Consider the following 22,827-nt stretch of genomic DNA (forward strand, 5'->3'; position numbering starts at 1 on the left):
AGGCCATGTGTCAGGGGAACCCTTGCGTACATCACTATGACGGAAGCCAAGTGCTGGCCCACAAATATTGAGCATTACTTATACTCAGGAGAGTTAAAGCAGACGCATGGGTATTGCACAGCTCAGGGCGCCTTGAAGAGCACCAGCTCTCATGTTATTCCTCAGCTGTCCACGACACAGCCCTTTCCCACTCAATGTGGAGTTTAGCCAGGAGTGTTTGGAGGAGCGTTTTCTTTCAATTAGCTCCTCAAGTTAAGCAAGAATCAGAGAGTTAAATAGAAGAGTTTTCATATATTTTCAAGTAGGGCCACATCATATATGACTCCTCTAGGGGGCATTTTATTCATGAATGCAGTGTGTGTTTCTGGTAAAGGCCAACATCAAACTGGCTCACTGTTTTTGGTCCAGCTAGCTGCAGATGACATTTAGGTGTGTTGTTTGGTGTGCTGACTCAACTTCCTGTAGGATAGCTGGCAACTCCACGTTGAGTTCCTCACCTCCCCAAGGGTGGAGGGACGTAAAGGTCAGCTAATAGATGTCTTAGGACAGTTGGGGTTAAAATTCCTGAAAATGAGAAGTTACTAATGACCCAAAAGAACTGGAGCTGGTCACCTTGCCTCAATCTCATCGTCTGCAAGAAGTAAATTCTCAATTCAACCAATCTTTGCTCCAGTGACAGTCTTATTCTGTTGTATGTAAATATTCTCTCACCAATGTGTACAAATACATCAGGCTAATTTCATCCTCTAAGTATGTAGAGAGTGTGGGGAAGATTTTGGAATCTATGAGTGTAATCTCACTTGATCTTTGATAACCAAAATGACAAAGTTGTGATTGAAAGATGAAATGGATCTTCTGAAATCCATTCTCCCTCCTGTCTCTCTACTACCCCCTTAAAAGCAAACCCCCATGTAGAAGTGGCTAGAAGCATTAGCTTGAAACTTTCCCAAATCACTGTTCCTTATTTATTTATTTATTTGTTTGTTTGTTTGTTTTGTTTTTTGAGACAGGGTTTCTCTGTGTAGCCTTGACTGTCCTGCACTTGCTTTGTAGACCAGGCTGGCCTCGAACTCACAGCGATCCACTTGTCTCTGCCTCCCAAGTGCTGGGGTTAAAGGCATGCACCACCACTGAAATACAATACACAGAGCCACGTCCTGCTAGGCCCAAAGTCTGCATTCTGATTCTGGTTTCAAAAACCTTTCATAAAGATAGTAAGGGTGGGGCCAGGGAGTGCATGCCACACACTGAGGGGTCTCTTGGAACTCGTCCTTTCAAAAGGCTGTGTGGCAGGAGGCAGGAGACATAGCTCATCACACCTTAAGGATATATAGAGGATGCCTAGCTTTGGATAACAGAAAAGATGGCAGGGACGGACTCTACACAATGGCTATGCCTCTGAATGCACTGGATGTACAAGCTATGGACAACTGGTGTGACCATAAGTTAATTTCATCTGACATCTCTATGCCTGGTTTACATAGCAGAGGGAGGAAAACAGCAACAGTGAACCTGGACTGCTATGGTGTCCAGACCATGCTCCTACTTACACATAAAATAGATTCAATATATTGAAACATTGAATCACTGTTTCAGCCCTTTGGTGTTTAAGCTCTTTCTATGTAGTGTGTATCTTTATTTTCGATAGGGAGCATGTAACATTTTACAGTTTTATGATTTGAGAAAGCTAAATAGGTGAAATATTTAATACTTACATTATACAATTATCTTGGAGACAATTTCCTTTATTTTAAAACAAAAAAAGAATCAACCTTAAGTTTTAATTCACCTGGCAAGGTTTAGGCAGTTGTTGATGTAAAGTCTATTTAATTAGTGAAGGCGGCAGATGTAGAAGAAAAGGCAAATTTTAATGCACAGCACTCAAAATGAAAAGCATACAGCTCAAAAAAAAAAAAATCTTGGAGAAGGACAGGCCAAGAAGCAGGCCTAAACACACTCTGAAAGTTACTGAAGTTTTTATAAATTTAAGGAAGTTGCCGAATCCTAAGATTCAACCCACAACCCACGGCATCCTTTCTTGTACCTGATCATCGATGGAGTGTATGTACAATGGGACAGAATTTCTTTACCCCACAAGACGGTAGATTAGAAGATAAAGAGTGGGACCCTGCCACTTCGTGTAAGCCTTTTTCCTTTCTGCTGGCCGTCTTGTAAGATAGACTGCCCCCACCCCCCACCCCCAGCCCCGCCCCCGGCCCCATCCCCGCCATTTCTCCACAATGCTTCTCATAGATTGTTTCGTCTGAGGTGTGCAGAAACAGACTTCCAGAATTTCTGTCTTGGGAGCCCCAAGTCAGGAGCGTTCTTGTGTGTTCCTTTAAGGTTACTCTTAGGTAATTCTGAAAGTGAACTGTATAGCCTGTTGTAAGGTTCTAAGGCATTCTGACCCTATAGCCCTGTGGTTTGTCTGTTTGCGGTTCCCCCAAATTTTAGAGAGGCTGGCTGGGTACTGACAGGCAGCCCCTGGTAGAAATGATTTTTATCCCTATAATCCTGCCCCTCCAAGTACAAACACTGGGAAATTCCCAAACCAAAACTTCAGGAAGGGCAGTGCCTGTCCTAAGTCACCTTGCGCCCAGGACGCCCAGGCCTGGCAGGCTGCTGTGAGGCAGAGGGCACGGGACTCCGCTGTGAGCTCGGGGTCCCCGTGGGGCAGGTGCGAGCTCGCCTTCGCCTGCGCCTGCGCACTGGGAGCCGGCCGAGTCCCGCTTGAGCCCCGCGGGGACCCCGGGTGGCGGGCGGCGGGCGCTCCACGCCGGGTTTTCCGCCACTCTGGTGCGCGACAGCCCCACAGCAGCACCGCACACACGCGCGCGCGGCCGCGCCTCCCGGCTGCGCTTCAAAGCGGCGGCGCCGGCTGCCTCGGGGCGATGCCACGGCGAGGTGGCAGGGAGGGCGACCCGGATAGTCTATTGCAATTCGGAATCCTTTCGTAAGGAGTCGCGGGGGAGCCAGACAGCGCCCGCGGGGCTGCGAGGGGCGCGAGGGGGAGTGTTCCCGGAAAGCCAGCATGGAGCGGAGCTGCGCCTGCCCGCGGACTTGAGCGACAAAACAGGAAACGGCGGCCGCGGCTGATTCATTCGCTTCGCGCGCGGGGCTCGGCGGGCGGCGGCGTGGAACCGCTGCTGCGGAACGCGGACACCCGGTGGACCTCTGGCTGGTCTGCGGGGCGGGCTCCCCCATTCTCCCCCCCCCGCCCCCCAAGCGCGCCACCAGGGGCAGCATCCGAGCGCAGGGAACTCCGAGCTCGCGCCGCTGCTGAGAATCCGCCCGCTTACCCGTGCCAAAGTTGGCCTGCAGCACTTTGCGCCCCTCCCTGGAGGCTGACCCGCGACGTCAAGCTGGAGCATCCTGGCCAGCCTGAGCCTGGCCCAGCCAGTACAGCCTCAGCCCCCCGCGCGCCGCTGCCGCCTCCGGGCCGGGCAATATGAAGGAGCAGCCCTCATGTGCGGGCACCAGGCATCCGAGCATGGCGGGGTACGGCAGGATGGCCCCTTTTGAACTTGCTGGTGGCCCCGTGAAGCGCTTGAGAACTGAGCCCCCCTTTCCCTGTCTCTTCGCAGAGGAGGCCTACCAGAAACTGGCCAGCGAGACCCTGGAGGAGCTGGACTGGTGTCTGGACCAGCTAGAGACCCTGCAGACCAGACACTCCGTCAGTGAGATGGCCTCCAACAAGGTAAGCTCTCGTCAGTGACGCCGTTAGACTGCTGATTCCCACGGCGGCGGCGCCACGCTGGGAAATCACCGATCCCTGTGGCCTGGGGAAATACAGTGAGAAATTTGTCATGCTTACTGCAAGTTAGCTACTCGGCGCCTTTGGAGGGAGGTTCCTGTTTGCATTACCTCCCTATAGGTATTAAACATTTTACAAAAGCTACTCTGACACCCTGTGAGCATCCTTAGGACAAAGGGACTTAAGAGTGACACTTTGCCCTTGCAGCACAATCCCAGTAGGGGCTGGTGGCGTTGCATATTATCAAAGGTGCTGCTTGGGACTCCTGGTTGGAAGTCAGAGTTGCAGGAGTGCTTGAAGGCACTAGGACGCCGCCGCCACCTACCTCTCTCAAACTTAGAGTGAGTTCACTGAACTTGAAACCTTCACTCCCATATCTCTGGTCCTTAGAGTACCGTGTAAGGATTGAACCTTTAAATATTGTTCCCTGTGTACATCCACAGAGATGTGAACAAAGTTAGAAGTGTCCGTATGCTGCCTCTGTCTCCTTCAGTCTTGGAGACGAAGGTTTCTGAAGTCATTTCCCCACGCTAGGCTTTAGTTGGGCATTTGTGCCATATGTGCCAAGGTGTCGCTGGTCTTCTTGGCCGTTCATGAAGTATGGTGGCTGAGAAGTAACCTTCAGCATCATGCAGCCTTAAAGGTAGCCTAGGAGGAGGTATGCTAGAGTACTTTCAGGCTTGCATTTAAAACAACAACAAAATCATGTGCTTTACGTCTTTGGTGACGCAAAGGAATAATTGAGATTGTGTGGTTTTTAATGACTGGCTGGGCCTACATATTTGATGCAAACGGTTGGAAGAGTCAGTCAATAAGGACATGCGGCGATTAGAAATAGTTGTCTCCTTAAGCTATTTCTGTAGTTTTGGACACCTATTTATTTACAAGGTCAGGGGAGTTAGGACATTTTACCCATTGTGTACGCCTCTCGGTGACCAATGCTTTCTTTTTCATGTTTGTTTAATGTCGTTTCTTTCCCATCTGCTTTATTGCTCATGCAGATTCTATAAAAATGCCTTAGCATACCAGCCAGTCACCGGATCGCTGTATCTGTAACACTGTTGTTCACAGAGATAGCATTGTTGTTGGGGTGAGAAGCTGGCCTTAAAACTAAAGGGGCTCCCCCAAAGTATTCACCCAACTATCCCCACTGACCTATCGGTTTGTACCATATTGATAATCAAATCATCATCATCATCATCGTCATCATCATCATCATCATCACCATCACCACCATTTCATCTGGGCCTCATTTCTAAATTTCACTTGGCTCGTCTCTCTTGTAGGGACTGTTGCTCCTTGCAGCAGCACTAAGGGTCACTATTCTCCTTTGACCAACACATTGTTGCTTTTGTAAAATGTGAATTGTTTTTAAGGATTTGCTTTATAAAGCAGAAGATTTGCACTGAGTTATGCCCAGTGTCTTAAATGCTGAGTGGGTTGTTCTCAGTAGGGTTGACAACCCAAAAGGCAAATCCGAACCTGGCAGCCCTTTTGCCCGATACGTGCATTTTCCTGTGTTTTCAACGTGATAATTTGGCCATACCTTTCACGTTTCTAAGCAGCCATTTCCCCCAAAAATCCATATTCTTAATGTGTAAGACCTGCATTTGAGTTTAATAATTTATGTGAGATCGAACAATATTGTGATTTTTTTTAAGCTGTGAAATGGCTTATGTCTTTATTTTAAGCTGGAAACTTTGTATCACGGTAATTGCTCCAAATAATGCCTCTCTTTTACAGACTTGGGATTACACAGGGATTTGTCTTTTTTTTTTTAAAAAAAAAATCTTAGCTGCAAATGGTTTTCAGACTTTGTATTAACTGCTACAGGATCATGTCGGGGGTGGGTTCACTGGGCTGACGTGAGACATACATAAAGTGAGGAGACACTTTTCAAAATGCATTCAACTGTGCTTACGATTCCTGGTCCAAAGACTATTGACATGACACAATTCACACTTACATTGGCGCAACCAGCTACTGTTTGAATTTTTAGTGCCAAGGCCATTCGTTTCTTTGTAAATTCATTCATTTCTAAACTCGTGTTCCACTTTTATGGCCTATCAGAGATGAGAAAGTTAGTCTAGAAAGAAAGAAAAAAAAAGTCCCCGGTAATGGTTGTAAAGTCACCTTTCTGGTTAATAAACAAGGGCGGGAGTAAACCACTTCCACTCAGCAGCTGGTCAACAGAGGGCTGTGAGTGACATCCTGCCTCCAGTTTGGACTGGCAACGTGAACAGCTTCCTTGAGGCCTCACTAATCCCAGTGAATCAGCCTGATAAAGTAACTTTTTGATTGGTAAATTTATTGCCCTGCATTCAGTCAATGTATTCAGCTCGTTCTCTTTTGCCTTCAAATATCAAGACACTTTTCTCCTCTGTGGAAGTTTAAAAAAAAAACTCCTTAATATATTAAAAAACACAAAAATGCATTAATAACAAGTTAAGATTTAAAAAAAACAATAGCAATCGGTTTATTGTGGATTTGAGAGCTAGAAAGTGGGAAGAGATGTCTTTAAGCCTGCTAACAGATAATTCATATACTTAAAAGAGCTCAATAAAAAGAAATTTGAAATAGTCAGTAGTTGTAAGGCTACGTCTAACAGAAAGTGTATTTTTCTGTATTGCTGTCACAGTGTACACAGGCTGCTGGTTGGCAGTGTGGGGACAGGAACATGGTTGATTTCTTGGCCAATGCCAGGGCTGGCTATAATACACGTGGGGTGCTTTTACTGGATGGATAAGAGATTCCAGATGGCATTTAATTTGAGTGATTAAATCTACAGCATTTACCCTCCTATGCCCATTTAACCTGCCTAAGATTTGTACAGATTTTCTCTGGAACCTCCTTGCTACAATGGACGGGCAATTTTAGTGAGGCCTCAGAGCTTTGAGGTGAACAGACCTGTAAGTTCAGTCACAGTTTTCTTCTTTGCTGGCTGAGATACATATATGAAAACTTTTTAAGCTTCAGTTTTCTGTAGCATAATCTGGGCATAATAATAACTATTCGGAAGGGGCACTATATGAATTTGGGGTCAGACTTTCTTGAGTTCCTGTTTGTCTGAACTGTTTGCTTTTGTTCGTTTACTGCCCAAGAGCAATTTTTGGTAGACATTTTATATGGCATAGATTTTTATAATTTGTAGATAATTGGCTTTATCATCCACCAATAACCAGAAAATTTTGAAGTTTGGAGTAGATGTTGAGGCTTTTCTTAAATTCATGTTTAGAGTTCCAGACAGAACAACTTCTGGGACTTTTCTGTCCTATAGTCACTGAAAATATAGGCCTTGCTATTCTGCAGGACATATACAGTGTTGTATGTGTTTGGGGGCAAGTTGTTGGCCTTCTATACAGGTTGTGCAAAGTTTATTTTTCAAAGTAAAATACATTACAATTATCAATACTTTCATAATGTTCCACACACACACATACATACATACACACACACACACACACACACACACACACACACACACACACACACACACACACACACACACCCACAGATTCACTTAAGGAGGTAAATTAAGCATGGGAGGGTGTCTGTAGGAGAGCCAGACAGAAGTCTGGTCCTCAAGGCTCTCATGACCTGATAATGCACATTTTACTAGGTCTTCCATCTAAGTGCAGTGATGTTTGTAGGAGAAAAAATGAAATCATTTTGAAAACTCCATAAAACCCACCGACCTAAAATTCTTAACTTGTTTCTGCTCTTAGAATTTGGGGACCCTTCAGCAGTTTAGCCCTGCTGGAAAGCTCTGGGCTTCAAACTGCGGGTCCCTCTTGAAGTTGGGATTTGATAAAGCCTTTGAAAGAGACTTAAGGTTTTTCTGTGGTTCATTTCAAAGGCACTCGCACCAGCTCTGCACACACGGCTGGTTGCTACTTCTTTGTGCATCTTAAGTTTGTCTCTTTGGTCCATTGCTGGCCTGTTTCTCTGCTTTGCATACAAATTAAGCTGCTCTTCTGGAGAGGGGTTCTCCTCTCTCTCTCTCTCTCTCTCTCTCTCTCTCTCTCTCTCTCTCTCTCTCTCTCTCTCTCTCTCTCTCAGAGATTTTCCCACTGGCTCCCCCTGCTGCCGTATGCTTGCTGCTGCATAGCACAGGCTAGCACTTGCTGTGGCTGCTGATAAAGGTTTTCTTCCGGCCAGGAGGTTTGCAGGAAGGAAGATGGGATGTCCACAGCTGTGGCTGAGTCTTAAGATACTCCAGTCCCGCACTAGTGTGAGATAACTAGGAACGACTGAAATTCCATTAAGATGGAAGCTAAGTGAGTTGGAAAAGGCATTTTAATTTATGGAGTCAAAATAGTGACCGTTTAAAAAACTTTTAACGTCGAAACACAGAAAAGAGGATCGGTAAGAGTTCGTGCATATGCCTGAATAAATACACACATTTTAAGAGAAAAGTTCTCCTATAGCTTCAGAAAATGGGAACTTGTCTCTTGATATTTTTGAGTTTGGCGTCTTGTTCTTTCAGCTTCCCAATAAAGGTAGATTTGGAAAAGCTGTGTTTTAAGTTTGCATGTAGATCCTCACCATGAGTACATAAGACTTGGACCCCATGTTTACACCATCACAGTTAGGAAAAATGCTTCCTTTGCTTTTAAGTAGTAATACGAAAAAAACCCACTTGTTTTAAATGCTTTAAGTTTTGCGCACACACCGTGTGTGTGTGTGTGTGTGTGTGTGTGTGTGTGTGTGTGTGTGTGTATGCACTCCATTTGGAGGTGAGAAGACAAGTTGCAGCGATTTTCTCCTTCCATCTTGTGAGTCCTGGGAATCACACTGAGGTGGTCAGGTTTGGTTATGAGCACCTTTACCTACTGAACCATCTTTCTGGCCTGGAAACCTCCTTGACTAGTAAGGCCTTTTATTTAAATTCAGCAAGTCACTGAGGACAGAAAGAAAGGAAAGAAAGAAAGAAAGAAAGAAAGAAAGAAAGAAGAAAGAAAAAACCCTACATTATCATCAGTTCAGTTCTTACGTTAGCTTTCAGTGTTGGTGAGCTTTTTTAAAAAAAGACTTCCGTCTCACTTTTATGTTTCAATAAATTAATCAATTACTAGATGGATGCTTTTGGTTATTACTAATCAGTTTTACTTATAGGAAAATGGTAGCTTCTATGGCAGAGTGTTATTAACTATGCCACTTTAAAAAATCAAAATACAAGGCTTAGCTGAGGTAGAACAGTGTATTTACCAAGGTTATGGATTGGACAATGTCTTTTCCCAGATAGCAAGGATGGTAGACAATGCTTTGAATCACCAGAGGTTTCTGTGGCTTCTTTGGGTATCAGTAATAGGAAAGCAGTTTCTCCACTCTAACAGTTTGTGGGGGGATGTCTTTTCTTAAGACAAGTCTGTGGTGTCCATTAGCACGGTAGTTTAACGGGATGTAGCAGCTAACGTAATAATGGGTTTATGATCTTGTCCTGTGGAAAATACCACGCATTTTCTTTTGTTATTGTTTGGTACTCTTGGCTCTCGGAGATGTTTTTGCTGCACTTTTCTGTGTAAGGAAGATGAGTGACGTTTACTCTCTGGCCTGGAGCGTACATTACTGGTGCTTACAGCAGCTCCACAGAGTGGAAACAACATAGACGTCTGTCGTCAGGGGAACTTGGTTTCAAATTCCAGCTCTGCTCTTTCCTACCTAATAACTTGGGCAGCAAGCCTCGCCTTCCCGAAGCTCGGCATCTTCATTTATAAACACAGTAGCAAGTAGGAAAATAAGACTGAGACGCTGGGCCAGGGATGTAGGTCACTTGGTTGAGTGCCTGTCTAGCGCTCACGAAGCCTTGGGCTCAATCCCTTGCGCTGCATAAACAGGGCCACGGGGTGCGTGCTTGCCGTCCTAGCACCCAGGAAGTGGGCGTAAAGAGCAACAGCTCAAGGTCATCCACCACTACGCAGAGAGGAGGTCAAGCCTAGCCTGTAATACGGGAGACATTGGGGGGGGGGGGAGTATAGGGAGAGAAGGGGGATGTAAGGAGGGGAAGGGGAGGAAGAGAGGAGAAGAAGGAAAGAGAGCATAAGCTGCAGTGTACACAAAGCCCAGCACAGTGCAGAGCACATTCTGAGTACTCCATCAAAAAATATATATCCAAATATATATATATACATAGAAAGTGAGCTTAGGAGAACCCAGTATGGTATTCCTCATAGTAACGCCATATAGTGTTATTTCTGTTCTGTTAGAAAGGGTCGTCTAAGCTAGTGCTTCTCAAATTTTGCGATTACTATGTGCTTTGATGTCTGCTGTTCCATGTTAAGTTTTCACTCAGAGCCATTCCAAAAGGTAAACACCAGAATGTTCCATCATCTTCAGCGATGACAGCTGAATTTCTATCATCTGCATCACGACAGGGTGTATGGCAAAACAAGAAGACTTGCCCCACCCTCTCCCCCCTCACTCACCTCCCACTCCCACAGTCTACACGTTTTTGCTCACCTTCAATGGTGCTTAGTGTTGTCATCTAGCAACAAAAGCAATATTGCAGTTGTGTTATGATTAGATGGACGTGCTGGGTTTAAACTGTCATTTTTTTTTTCTTTCTCTACTACCAATGAGGTTTCTCTGCTAGAGGAGAGAAATCAAAATTCTGCAAAATTCTTCCCCTCTGGTTACGGCGCTGGTCAGGCCCAGTGGCCCCTGGGTTTGTCTGGGCTGGATTGTCCCTCTGCCTCCTGTTAGTATAGTCTGGACCGCTTTACCTCTGTCCTTCCTTCTGCTTCCTGGTTTGCTATCGTTACCACAGTGATTTCCGTGAAGTGTATAGGCAGAGTCAGGAGCATAGTTGGCACTGAATGTGTCATGTCATTTATTTCCGTCCGTACAGGAGCATCCTTAGTCTTCTTTCTGGGCAGGGTGGGTTAGGTAGGGGCCCACCGCCATCCTGATGGGCATCCTTCTAATGTGTGTCTATCAGGAGGCCTGTGATGCAGACGCTGGACCAGTGGCGTTACTGTGATGTTTCCTTTTCTCTTCTTTTCCCCCATGACTATTTAGTTTTCCCATCTGACAAACTGACATGAGTTTGGTGTTTTGTTTTCTTTCTTTCTTTTTTCTTTTTTTCCTAGAACTCTGAGCCTTTTCTGGCAAAAGTGCATAAAGCGGCATTGAAGAATTTCTATCCAGTTTTCCCTATTTATAAAAATGTATCTCTTCTTCTGAATGTCATACCACTTCTTGTTACTATTTGATGCTCAAAAAGGCATGTTCAGAACATAGCCCTCCAACCCACCTGGTAACATAGCAACCATTTAGTATACCACAAACATTTCCCTGCCTCATCAGCCAAAAGGAGTAACAAGCACCAGTACCCCAGTGTCATGAACACACCTGGCCCTGACGTCCTGGGTTGCGACATCACATTGTAATAGGGAATTGGGATTCCTTAGAGAATATTTGCTTCTAGAGACTCTGGCAGGGAAATATACAAAGAAGAGCCTGGAGTGCCTTGCGGTGCCAGGAAGTAAGGACGTGATCACACACACACACACACACACACACACACACACACAGAACTCCTCCGATGAGGACATCCCAGCCTGATGCAAGAGCACACCGAAAGAACACCGAGTGGCCTGAACTGGAACATTTTGAGCAAGAAAATGTGAATATTAGGTTATGACCCAAATTCTAACACCAGTACACGCAACCCATACTGGTACAACAACAACAATAACAACAACAACAAAACCCTATCGGAACAGATGGTAGGGAACATAGATAAACTCATGGGCAGTGACACTCCAAGGCTCTTCTCCAGGTTCTTGACCCATAAGAAGAAAGAGCTTAATTCCTCATCCCGCAAAGATGGGTACACCACAGCGATTTCCTTCCATATAAATTAGGTGCGGGGGTGGGGTATTGAAGAATTTCTATCCAGTTTTCCCTATTTATAAAAATGTATCTCTTCTTCTGAAGGGGAGGTGCTTAACTCTGCAGTGAGCATACTGACAAGCACTGCCTTAGCCAGGGTGTCAAGGTCAACAGTGGCAGCTGCAAGCTGTATTGGCCATGTATCCTTGATAAAAACCGGCTCTTTGCATTCATTATCCTCATACTCAGAACGTAGCCCCAGCCTAATCAGAGGAATGAGATATCTGACAGGTTGCAGTTGGTGACACCCCACAAGATACCAGGTCACAATTCCTCGGAACTGTTTAAGGTGATCACAGACGTGGGGAATTAGGAAACCCACTGGTAAGAGAAGCCATGGCAAAGGTCGTGTGACATGATGTCCTAGGTGGGCTGCAGGAACAGAAAAGGGAAGTGTCCTAAAAGCTAAGGAAAGTCCAGTCGTGACTGGTGTGAAACATTTGTAATAGGAGAAATTAAATGTGGGGTTTATGGGAATTCTATCCTGTCTTTGTACGTTTTCTGTAAGTCGGTGTGTTCTAAAAATGTTTGAAAACCTGTAACCAGCCTCTTCGGCACATTGGAAATGTTGCCTCCTCTATGAGCCTGTTTTACCTACTTTCCTCCAACTGACCTCCTCAAGGCCTTAGTGTGTGATTTTCCTAACTCTCAATGTAGTTTATAGTTTAACTTTTGTGATGAGGCATCTTATAGTTCATTTGTCCAACACTCTGTGTCATGTGCCCATGTATAGGGTGTTGACATAAAGGCACACTGAGCACATGACGTTGGTTACGGCAAATGTCATTTCTCACTTCTAATTGGGGACTTGAGCACTGGAAATCCCGCTCTTACGAACATGTTTTTCTCTCATGATTAGAACCCTGGGCTCTTCTCAGTAGGAATCTCAGCTCTGAGGGTAGACACTGGCTTCTCAGCAAAAGCCAGGAGCATAACATACGCTAATATAACGCAACACAACTTAAAATTCTAAGTCCTAAGTTAATTAAATTAAAAATTTAATCACACATAGGAAAAACCATACAGGTTTCCCTAAAAATGGCTTCCCTTTGTTTCCTTATATGGCTGTTTTATCAGTAGCATTCTCATTATCAGTTTATTCCAGCTGAGAAGGATGCATTTGAATGTTTTCTCTGCTAGCCTGTGAAAACATGATGTGTGTTTTGGACCTTGCCTGTTGGGTGGGATTCTGGGAATTTTTGCCCAGCATGTATGCTTTAGTATTCATTAACATCTCTGGCCTGCTGCACAGAGGCCCTATAATGGCAGCCCCTAGCTTGTCTTGTGAGTAACAGTGTGCTGCGCATATGTAGGTACCATAAGGGGCACTTCAGTCTGTCATAAACAGGTCTGGAGTATAGAAAGCACAGTAGTGATTGGAATAGACCCGTAGCAACCTAGCAAAGATGTGGCCGCCATATTGAAAAGCATTCTGGCCAGTAGACGTGCACCTTCTTCCTTTCAGGAAGTTGACTGGGACCTCTCAGGTCTACTGTGTCTTGTTTACGGCAGTGTTCTGATTGCTTTGTTTTAGACTTAAAGATGAATAAATACATTGTAAAGAAATATGCCTCAAAATATTCTGAGGGTGACATGTCAAAGTGGTTTTCTTTGTTAATTCCCTTTTTAAATTTTACTTGATCATTTTGATGCAAAATGAATACAGAACCTCAGACATTTCCCTACAGTGAAAAAGCTGCCAAGGGAAAAACATTTGATTATACAAAAAATGATTATTTTTAAGGAATTATGTTATACTGAATTATACAGAATTTTTAAAGCTCATTTTTAGTAAGTAATTGTAAGTTTATATCAACTCCAATGTTTAGGAAAGAAATAGATTCTTTGATCCTATTTTATATTGGCGAGGTATTGTTATTGTTGTTGTTTAAAGTTTTAGGTAAGAAAATGGACCACATGACCATAATGTGTTTTGAAGCACAATTTAACAACAAAATTACTTTCCAATTTGGAGAGGCTTTCAGATTTTAATAAAGAGTATTTAAAGTATTTGGCAGATCAATGTATATCACTCTATTATTGTAAGAAAATTTCATCTCACAAAGAAACTAATCTATAATTCTGTTGAAAGAATGTTTTAAAATTAAGATAAATTTGATGGGTTTTAACTCACAGAATAATTATTGACTAGTCCCTTCCTTTGTTGACTGAGGACCAAGCCTTCTGTATCATAGTTTTTGTTTTTATTTTACTTTTTTTAACATTTCAAGTCAAATTCAAAAACTAAATTGTGATAAAAATAAAAAGGATTAACATCATCTTTGTTGTAAACTTTTGCCTTTCTGCTCTCTGTTTTCATAATTTTACATTCGCTGTGTAGTCTCTACACAAGGGTAGAGTAGAAACAAGTTTTGAGAAATCATTAAGAAGCTTCTAGAAATAGACTCATTTCTTTACCACACATCAAGAGAAGATTAGTTTACCTGGGAGATATTGTTGGACCCAGAGTTCAGTTTGTCCATGTGTTGTTAGTGGTTGAAGGGCACAGAGAGGTACAGTTAAAAAAAAAAAAAACAACTCCATGAGCTCACATAATTGTAGCACTTGTCCCTACATGAAGGATCAGACCCAGTGGGAAAGTGACTTCCTGCTCTGTAGTTTTCCTGTCACACATTTTAATGCTGCCCTTTTGGCACCTATGACTTCCACTATAGCTAGTTAGGAAACTCCAGCACAGCACCTCATACTTATAAAGGGCGCCACTGTTTTCTCATACCTCACGCAGGAATTCCTAGCGTAGCCCTGGAAGCAACACATTGTCTGTCAGAGCGTTTCCTACCGTAATTCACAGGTGGATGGAGAAAGAAGAAGACGCATGTTCTTAGGCTGTGTTTTTAAAGTATACGCAAACATTTAATTAACTAATTTATACATCTGCTTAGTGAGTACTAGGTTCCAAAATAGCAAGAGCAATATCAGCAAAATCTAATTCCCAGAAGCTGGTCCTCTAGTTGCTAGAAGACCGTAGATGTCTGGAGTCTAGCACATCTTGTTCTGCCTGCCTTCTTTTTCCAAGTCGTGTCAGATGGGAACGAAACTGCCTCAACCTCGGCGTCACAGGAAGACCGTGCCATATAGGGCAGCCTGCGAGGATAGAACGTGGCCTAGAAGGCCGCTTTTCTCACAAGACCCCGATCTTTATGGGAAGGCACTGGGTAGACCTTGTAACTAAAGCTTAAGTTGCAAGTTGGCCAACCACTTAGAGATGGAGTGGGATTGTGGCAGCAGGCAGAACATAAATTCAAGGTGTAAGCAGGCTTAGAGTTTTAAAATTAGCTTATTGATGTTAAGCTGACTTGGGAGCCTTTTTCTTTTTTCCTAGTAGGGAAATATGAAATGAGGATTTGTGGATCGGGTAATAGAGGAAAACTGAACAAAAGTAGGGTGGAGGACTTAATTACAGAGTGAATAAGGAGGGAAACGAGGGCAGCAGCACCAGCTGACCTGGGGTCTCTAGACTCTGTTTGGCTGGATACAAACTGATCAGTCGGTGGCCCTGCCCCACCCTCCAGCTTCAGGGCTCCTGTGGCGAAACGCGGTTGCCGTGAGCGATTGGGACAGCCTGGAAGGAAAAAAAAAGAAATCCCAGACAGGTCAGCCAAAGGGTGCGAATGTCTAAGGGAGGACAGTGAGCCGTGCGTGTGGGAGGAGGGGCAGGGCCGGCTGGAGAGTGAGATTTATGGCCACGGAGTATTTCACAAGGCTCAGTGTCTTTAGCGCTCCAAACTGGTGTCACCTCCTTCACCTGTGACCTCTTTGAGTCTTGGCGCAGTAGCAGCGCGGGTAGGTTGCTCAATCCAACCGCTGGGCCCATCATCCCCTGAGAAACATGTCGCTGGGGAGTGAAGGATGGAAGTTGAAGAGGTGAGGGCATAACCGGGAACAAGCTGCTAAAGGATGGAATAAGTAAGGGTGGGGCCCTGGCAGGTGTCCTGAGCTGCTGTTAGACACTAGAGGACCGCAGTGGAAGAGAGGAGCAGGTGACAGGCAAACCTTTCTTCTCCATTACGATGTCTCCTGCATTCTGATGAGCTTGCCGGTTCCACGGCTGGATAAAAATGTACTCCACACCAGAGATGTACCTTGGATAATTAAATTATTTCTGTTTCTCTGAGCCTGTTTTCTATGTCAGTCAGAACTAGCATATCCCACCTCTGAGGACTCTTGTTTAAAAAAAATAAAAAAATTATATATATATATATATATATATATATATATATATATATATATATATATAAAAGCAAAACTTAGGTAAAGTTTACTGGGTGCACATGGAGGGACCGTGGCCTATCTTTAGTAGAGATACGACTCCAACTATTTTTAAACCTAAAAGGTCAACTTTATGTGCGGCTGTATAGGTAACCCATTGCAACTGGAGCCTGAGTCAACAGGCTTGGGGGAAGCTTACAGGGTGCCTTTGAAATCCTGATACCCAGTCATAGTGATTTATGGGGCCTCAGTCGCTTGCATATGCGATGCCCACTGAGTTTGTTTACTTTAGTTTTAGTTCGGTAACCTAGCGCCCTGCAATAGCATATTTCTATTTAAATGGACCAGTTAACTCTGGTCACTGGGAGAGATTATGTATGTAGGTAGCCACAGGAAAGGAAGCACAGGTTGATTTTTTTCACTCTGTTGTCCCAGAGTTAGCCCTTTTCTTGTGCTTTGATTTGTCCCTCTCCCTGGATGGCTTCCAAGGCTCTTGATTCTGTGAAGTATTGAAGACTGTGGATAACAAAGTACCAAAGATCAATTAAGAGCCTAGGTGTGTCTTCTTGGAACACGTAGGAAGAAGAGCTAAAAGTCGACCCTTTAATCTTTGCAGAGTTGACAGTACAGCTGAGAAGCAGGAGAGGAAGACGTGACCTTGAATCTGGTGCCAGCTCAGTGCTGAGGTTTTAGTCATGAGTCTGACACTCGCCGTGGCCAGCGACAAGAAATTCCCTAGTGGTGCAGTTGTCACAGGGGTTGAAAATGAGTCACGACTTAGGTGAACGATCCACTTTCCACTTAGTGCCAGCCACCTCGCAGAGAGATCACACTGGGCTTCTTTTTCAAAGTCTGGTTTTTTGTTTTGTTTAATTCCAAAAATTGTGAAATCAACTAGTTTACTTAATTCATTTTACTGAGGTACAAGAGTTCAGGTGGCCTAGGACAAGCCAGTCCTATGTTATTCATCGAGCCTTTTATTTTTAAGTGAATACAAACTTTTTTGTTGCTAGATCTGACCTTGATTTTGGCCGTTATCAACATCACTTTTGGATGACGTTTGTGTTTTGTGTGTCTCTGTCCTGTGGAATGACGTGTCACAACGCTCTATATCAATACGCCCCTTTTGTGGGTAAAAATTATTAGTAGGGACAGGTTATGCTTTATACCTTGTGACTTTTGTGGATAAAAATTATTAGTGGGGACGGGTTATGTTTTATACCTTGTGACTGCTGACAGTGACGTATAGTTTTCAGTGTCTCTGTGAAGAACAGTTTTAGCTTTGTTCTTGGGGACCATCTGGCTGCTCCAAGGCTCCTACATGAAAAACGACGTGTGTGTGTGTGTGTGTGTGTGTGTGTGCGGCGCGCGCGCGCGCGCTCATATGCAAACACATAACTACCGTATATGCAGGCATACCTTGGGAAATATGGCTAGCCATATGAGCAAGCCATTGTGTGTTAGTGGCCAGTAGATGACTTACCCCCCTTGCAGAGAAGTTCAAAGAGCATCTAGGGGTTACGTAGGTGCCTACCGGTGTTCGACAGCGCAGGGGAGATCGGGGCATGCTTGTTGAGTTTGCTGTGTTGGGTGTGTGCAGAGGTGGGGGGGAATCAGTGGCTCTTCTGGAAGCAAAAGACTGACTGGAAGAGAATAATCTAGTTACAGGACCAGAAGCAAGCACCAGACCTATAGATTTGGTACTGCTCTGGGCTACCCTAGTTGCTTATCTAAGCCACTTGTAGCTCCTCAGTGCCCCGAGGAACCCTCACACTTGATCATGAGGGAAACAGCAGTGGTTGCTTTAGAGAGGCCCTTAGGTGGGGTACAGGATGGGTCATCCTAAGGGGAAAGACCCAAAGTAAGTAGAATCAGAGAAGCAGGCAACATGGTGAGAAGGGCTTGGAACAGGTTGAAAATGATATGAAAGGAATGCACAAAGGCGAGGAAGTCTGCAGCAAAGGCAGGGGGATTCTAAACCTAGACAATAAAATGGCAACAATTAACTATTAGGAGGAAAAGCCAGCAGTGGGTGGGAGGTGTTGGATAATTTCTCAGTCAAGCTGTTAGATGTGAAATTGAGGTGAGGCTAAGGGTTTGTACACCCTTAATAGTCAGGACTAAGAGTAAGGAAACAAGTGGCAGGAAAATGGAGAGATGGCACAGGGGTTAAAGGCACTTCCTGCTCTTCCTGACAACCCAGCGCCATGTCAGGTGGCTCACAACCACCGGTAACTCCACAGTCAAGGGACCCAAGGACTAGCCTCCCTGGGCACTGGCTTATATGCATGCACATAAACACACATACGTGTGCATACACACACACACTAAACACAAATAAATACAATGAAAATTAAGATGAAAAGGAAGCCCTGACTCACTAGTGATGGAAGTGCAAACTGACAGCTGCTGTACTAACGGAGGTTCCTCATAAAGCTAGAAATAGATGTGTCCGTGGACCCGGCGACACCACTCCTGGATGTACATCCAGAGGACCCTGAGTGCTACCACAGAGACACTTGCTCGTCTATGTTGATTACACTACTCACAATGGCCAGAAAGTAAAATCAGCCTCGAGTCCCAAGTCCCATCAACAGATGAATGGATGGTGAAAATGCGGCCCATGCACACAGTTGTAGTTTCACGATGTTTCACTGTTTTAGACAACAATTTTGTGAATGATCAGAACGGATAATTCTGGGTGACATTCTGCTTGCTTTATTTCCTAAGTGCCCCAGATGGAAATTTCTATGGTCTGGTTCACATACATGCTTCCCTAGAAGTGATGGGAAAGTGACAGCCAAAGCTGTAATTGTTCCTGTACAGTCATTGATCACTAGTCACAGTGTTTTTACATAAGTGGGTAGAGGGGTCAGGACTGCCTTCAGTTGCAGTATCTATAGTGCATCCCTGAGCTATGTTCTTTTTTTCCCCCCCTACTAAATGCTGGTCTCAAATCAGTTTTAAGGGACATAGAAAGAGCTCCATTTAAATAACCCCATTAGCAGACTATACCAATACACATCTAGTCAGGTGGCCCAGTCTACCAGTTACAAAGACTCATCATATGCTGCCTTTATCAGCTCAGAGCATTCTGAGAAATGATGCCAGCACACTGGAGATCTCCAAATGCCTTCTCAGCTGCCATTGCTAATTTCAGCAGTTTGCAGAGAAACCACTGGCCATGCGCATTATTGGGTAGACGTCGCTGCAGAGACCTGAATACCATTCTTAATCTGATTGTTTCCCACGTGATGGAGACAGTGCTGCTGGGTAATGAAGCTTACCTGTTGGAACCCTGGCGCCTGCTTCTTCATGGGTTATGCTAGATAGATCCACTGTATCAGCTCTCATTTCTCTCCTCACAGTGTGTAAAACAGTGAGAGACCCTCTACAATAGTCTGTGCTCCATATACTGTCCTGTGCCTCCCAGTTCTCAGTCAGGGCAGCAAAGTTTGAAAATGCCATTATTGAACTGTGTCTTCTTTTGTTCTTGAGCCCCTCCTCCTCTTTGTTGTTTTGAGACAATGTCTCCCTCTGTAACCAAGGCCGAGCTGCAGTTCACTATGTAGCCCAGGCTGGCCTCAGACTCACAGGTCCCCGGCATAAGTATACCAAATGCCGGAATTACAGGCTTCAGTCACCATACCTCGCTCGCGGGATTATACCACTTTTAATTTCATTATTGCCTTCAGTTAAAACTTCATTCTGGCAAGATTTAAATAGCGCATGACTTGATGAAGAGCTGACCCTTCTGTGGATGCTAGATTCTAATTTTGATTATGAGTGACCTTGAGTGGGGAGTTACCCAGGCCTCCACACATTTCTAACCAGCTGTGAGGTGGGATTCTAAACCAACCGAGGCATTATCTATCAGTACCATCTCTACTGGACTACTCTAAAAATCTACTTTATTGTGGGTGCCTTCGGAGCATTTGAAAGCGGCTGCCCAGTCAGAGCTGAGTGCTCTAGCAGCCTTCCTAGTCCAGAACTCTAGGAGGATGCGAGGGTAGAGGAGGGGGAGGAATCGAAGACCCTCGATTGCTTACAAAGCACACGGAGTCTTCATATATTTAAAGATTGCCGCACTTGACCTGGGATTCAGCTTCCTCTTATTTTCCTGCAAATCCTCCCACCATGATCCCATCCATCTCAGCACTAGCAGCATCCAAGCAGCCTTTGAGCAAGGCACATGTCTGCACCTCAGGTCTTTTCTTTAGCCCTAGGGTTCACTTCATGAAGTCATGGCTGCGCTCTCTCTGGAGCTTCGTTTCTTCCACCTGCTTGAACAGCTGATAATGTAAACCACGGCTCCGGGTTTAAAACACAAATGATACCATTATCTCCTTAGAGCCTTCCGGTGATACCTGTCCTCCCCAGTCCCCATGGACTCTTATTTAATCTCTTTCTGCATAGTAGGTCCTGCCTCAAGTCCTCTGTAGGTTTAAGAATTTGACACTGTATTGAATTGATACATAACCCCCCCTAACTGGCACATATTAGTAGGATACCATCATGTGAGGTCTCAAAACATGCATACATTATGAAACCCTTAAATCGGGTGAAGTATCCCTATTTGGCCCCTCCTCGTAGTGAAACCTTTCTTCTAGGTTGCTGAGATGTTAGGATTATTCTGGAGGGCACACCAGAACTCCGGCTCACACCTGACCACACCCCAGGGCCTGCACAGCCAGCCTTTGTGTGGTCCCTGTGGCCCTGTTGCTCTCATCTGGTAGGTAGGTCACCCACACACCTCCAGACCAGCACCATGACTGGCTCTATCTAGTTCCCTTCTCGGCTCTCAACTTAACCTGCGGGAATCTTCCTGGCTTTAATTTTTACCCTCTTGTCACTTATTTATTAATTTATCTGGTCTGGTGCTTTATTATTTCTCTGCCCCCAGGTAGCTGTTTATAAATTGTCTGTGGAGAAAATACGCACATGGCCAGTTAGAAAAAAAAAAAACATTGTGCCTAGTGCTGGAGGTGTGTGATGTTTACAGGAATGCCCTGTAACTTTAGTCCGGTGGTTTATTTCCACTTGTTGGCAATAACAAGGGTTCAGTAGCAAAGTTGGTTTGGGAAATGTTATGTTAAATAAAAAATAAATAGCTAAATAGGGTCACATAGTACAGTCACATAGCACATCTTTGGACTGTATTAATGTACATAGTCTCAGTGAAGGCTAGCATTGCGTCCTGCAGTGGAAGGCATCTGAAGGTGTCTTACTGGGCTGGTGTTCTTCACATTAGGTTCCGGGAAGTTCTGCCTTAGACCCAAACCCATCTGACTAGAGGGGATCAGGGTTGAATGCTACAGGCAAGAGGCCGACTTTCACTGACTATAAAGAGAACAGACCAACGGGTAGGGAAGCCTGTGAAGAGCAGCGTGGCTCAGAAAGCAGGCAGGTTTTGAGGATGGTTGGTTTCGTTCAACTTCTACCCACCATGTTGGAATTCCTTCCTTCCTTCCAACAGGTCTAGAACTCAGACTGCAGTGGGCACACAGTAAACTTTTTTTTTTTCTTTTCAATGATAAGGATGTAAAAGCAGCCTGGGATTAGCATCGCCATGTTTTGATTTTGTTCATCAGTTGGAGTAGTTCGTTGTTTGTCTGGATGCTCTCTATAGCATTTCCTTTGTATAAAATGGCGCCATCTGCTAAGTGGGACAGCGTGGCCCTCCTCCATTCAAACTTAGAAGCAGCCAAGAGGCCTCGCTTAGTGGTTTGTTTGTCCTATTGCATCGATTATGCCTTGGGGAAACGGAAGTCATGTCAGGAGCAGCTATGGTGATGGTGACTTCAGTGAGGCTGATTAAATAGTTGTGAGCATTCAAGACTGACTGTGTGAGTCCACACTGCACCAATGGCTGCAGAAGGCTGTGTGTATTCCTTACTTCTCTTGGTGTGCTCAAACCCCATGGCCAAGGCAACCGGTAGAAGGAAGGCTTTGTTTGGCTTATTGTCCCAGAGGGCTAGGAGTCTATTATGGCAGAGCAGAAGGAGAGAGAGAGAGAGAGAGAGAGAGAGAGAGAGAGAGAGAGAGAGAGAGAGAGAGAGAGAGACTAGGAAGTGTGTGTGGCCTTTAAACCTCAGCACTGTCCCCAGTGACATGCTTCATCCAGCAGGGCCATTCCTCCTAATCATTGCCAAAACAACATCGTCCAGGTGGGGACCAGGCGTTCAGACACCAGGCACTATGGAGGACGCGTTCTCATTCAAACCGCCACATAGGCCAATGTGTAGTTAATTAATCCACTTAGCAACGAAGTAAAAATACAGCCACCAGCTCAGGTTAGTGTTAGTTTGGTCCCCGGAACTGTTCAAAAGAACTTGTCAGGTGTTTCCTGTTTTAAATAAAGCCGTTTTGGTGAAAAGTTTCAGGCCATGTTAGGAAAAGGATTAGTCTTGGATGTTTCAGAAGAAGACTTAGTGTTTAAAAATCAACACGCTGTTCCTCCTCTCAGCGTCAAGTCTTCTTGATTCTCTCAAGAGAAGATGCTATTTTTGAAATTGTACATTCTATCTTGCTGAGCCTCCGTGATGTCATGTTTGGATTTATTATTTTCTCCTATCTAAAACCCACTGTTTTCAAAGTCTGTGATGCCAGTCTGGGCCTCAGAGCTGGTTAAATCAAATTCACGTGATTTATCACTAGAGGGCGCCAAATACGAACAGATGTCAGTGGACTGACTCGTGGTCAGGTTCTCTTAGCATTTTTCAAGAGAGGGTTTTTTTATAATGTGAAAGCAAATTTTAAATTATATAGTTCAAAGGAGTGATTACAAACAAATTCTAGATCATTATTTACTCCTTCTAAGACTGTTTCAAGGTCCTTGGAAACAAACAGAGGCCCTTGTTTGTGACAGCCATTGAATTTAGTGACTGAATTTCAGTAATCAGTCTGAATGTAGCAATCAGATTTTCATCTTTTAATATAATCTAAGCAGT

At 44.5% G+C, this 22,827-nt stretch overlaps 1 protein-coding gene across 14 annotated transcripts in view; it reads left to right on the forward strand.

Moving 5' to 3' along the window:
* The window catches only part of PDE4D (phosphodiesterase 4D), a 1,423,826-nt gene that overhangs the window by 1,370,305 nt on the left and 30,694 nt on the right, over positions 1–22,827 (forward strand). For 13 of the 14 annotated variants that reach the window (XM_084801381.1, XM_084801385.1, XM_084801383.1 and 10 more), the window contains one exon: positions 3,585–3,697. In XM_084801381.1, coding sequence (XP_084657507.1) covers positions 3,585–3,697 — 113 coding nt within the window. Of the gene's footprint in view, positions 1–3,361; positions 3,499–3,584; positions 3,698–22,827 lie in introns of those variants that run through there. The other variant, XM_084801379.1, reaches the window with a different exon arrangement.

Source organism: Acomys minous, assembly GCF_964271855.1.
Source record: "Acomys minous genome assembly, chromosome: 11".
Classification (NCBI taxonomy): Eukaryota; Metazoa; Chordata; class Mammalia; order Rodentia; family Muridae; genus Acomys; species Acomys minous.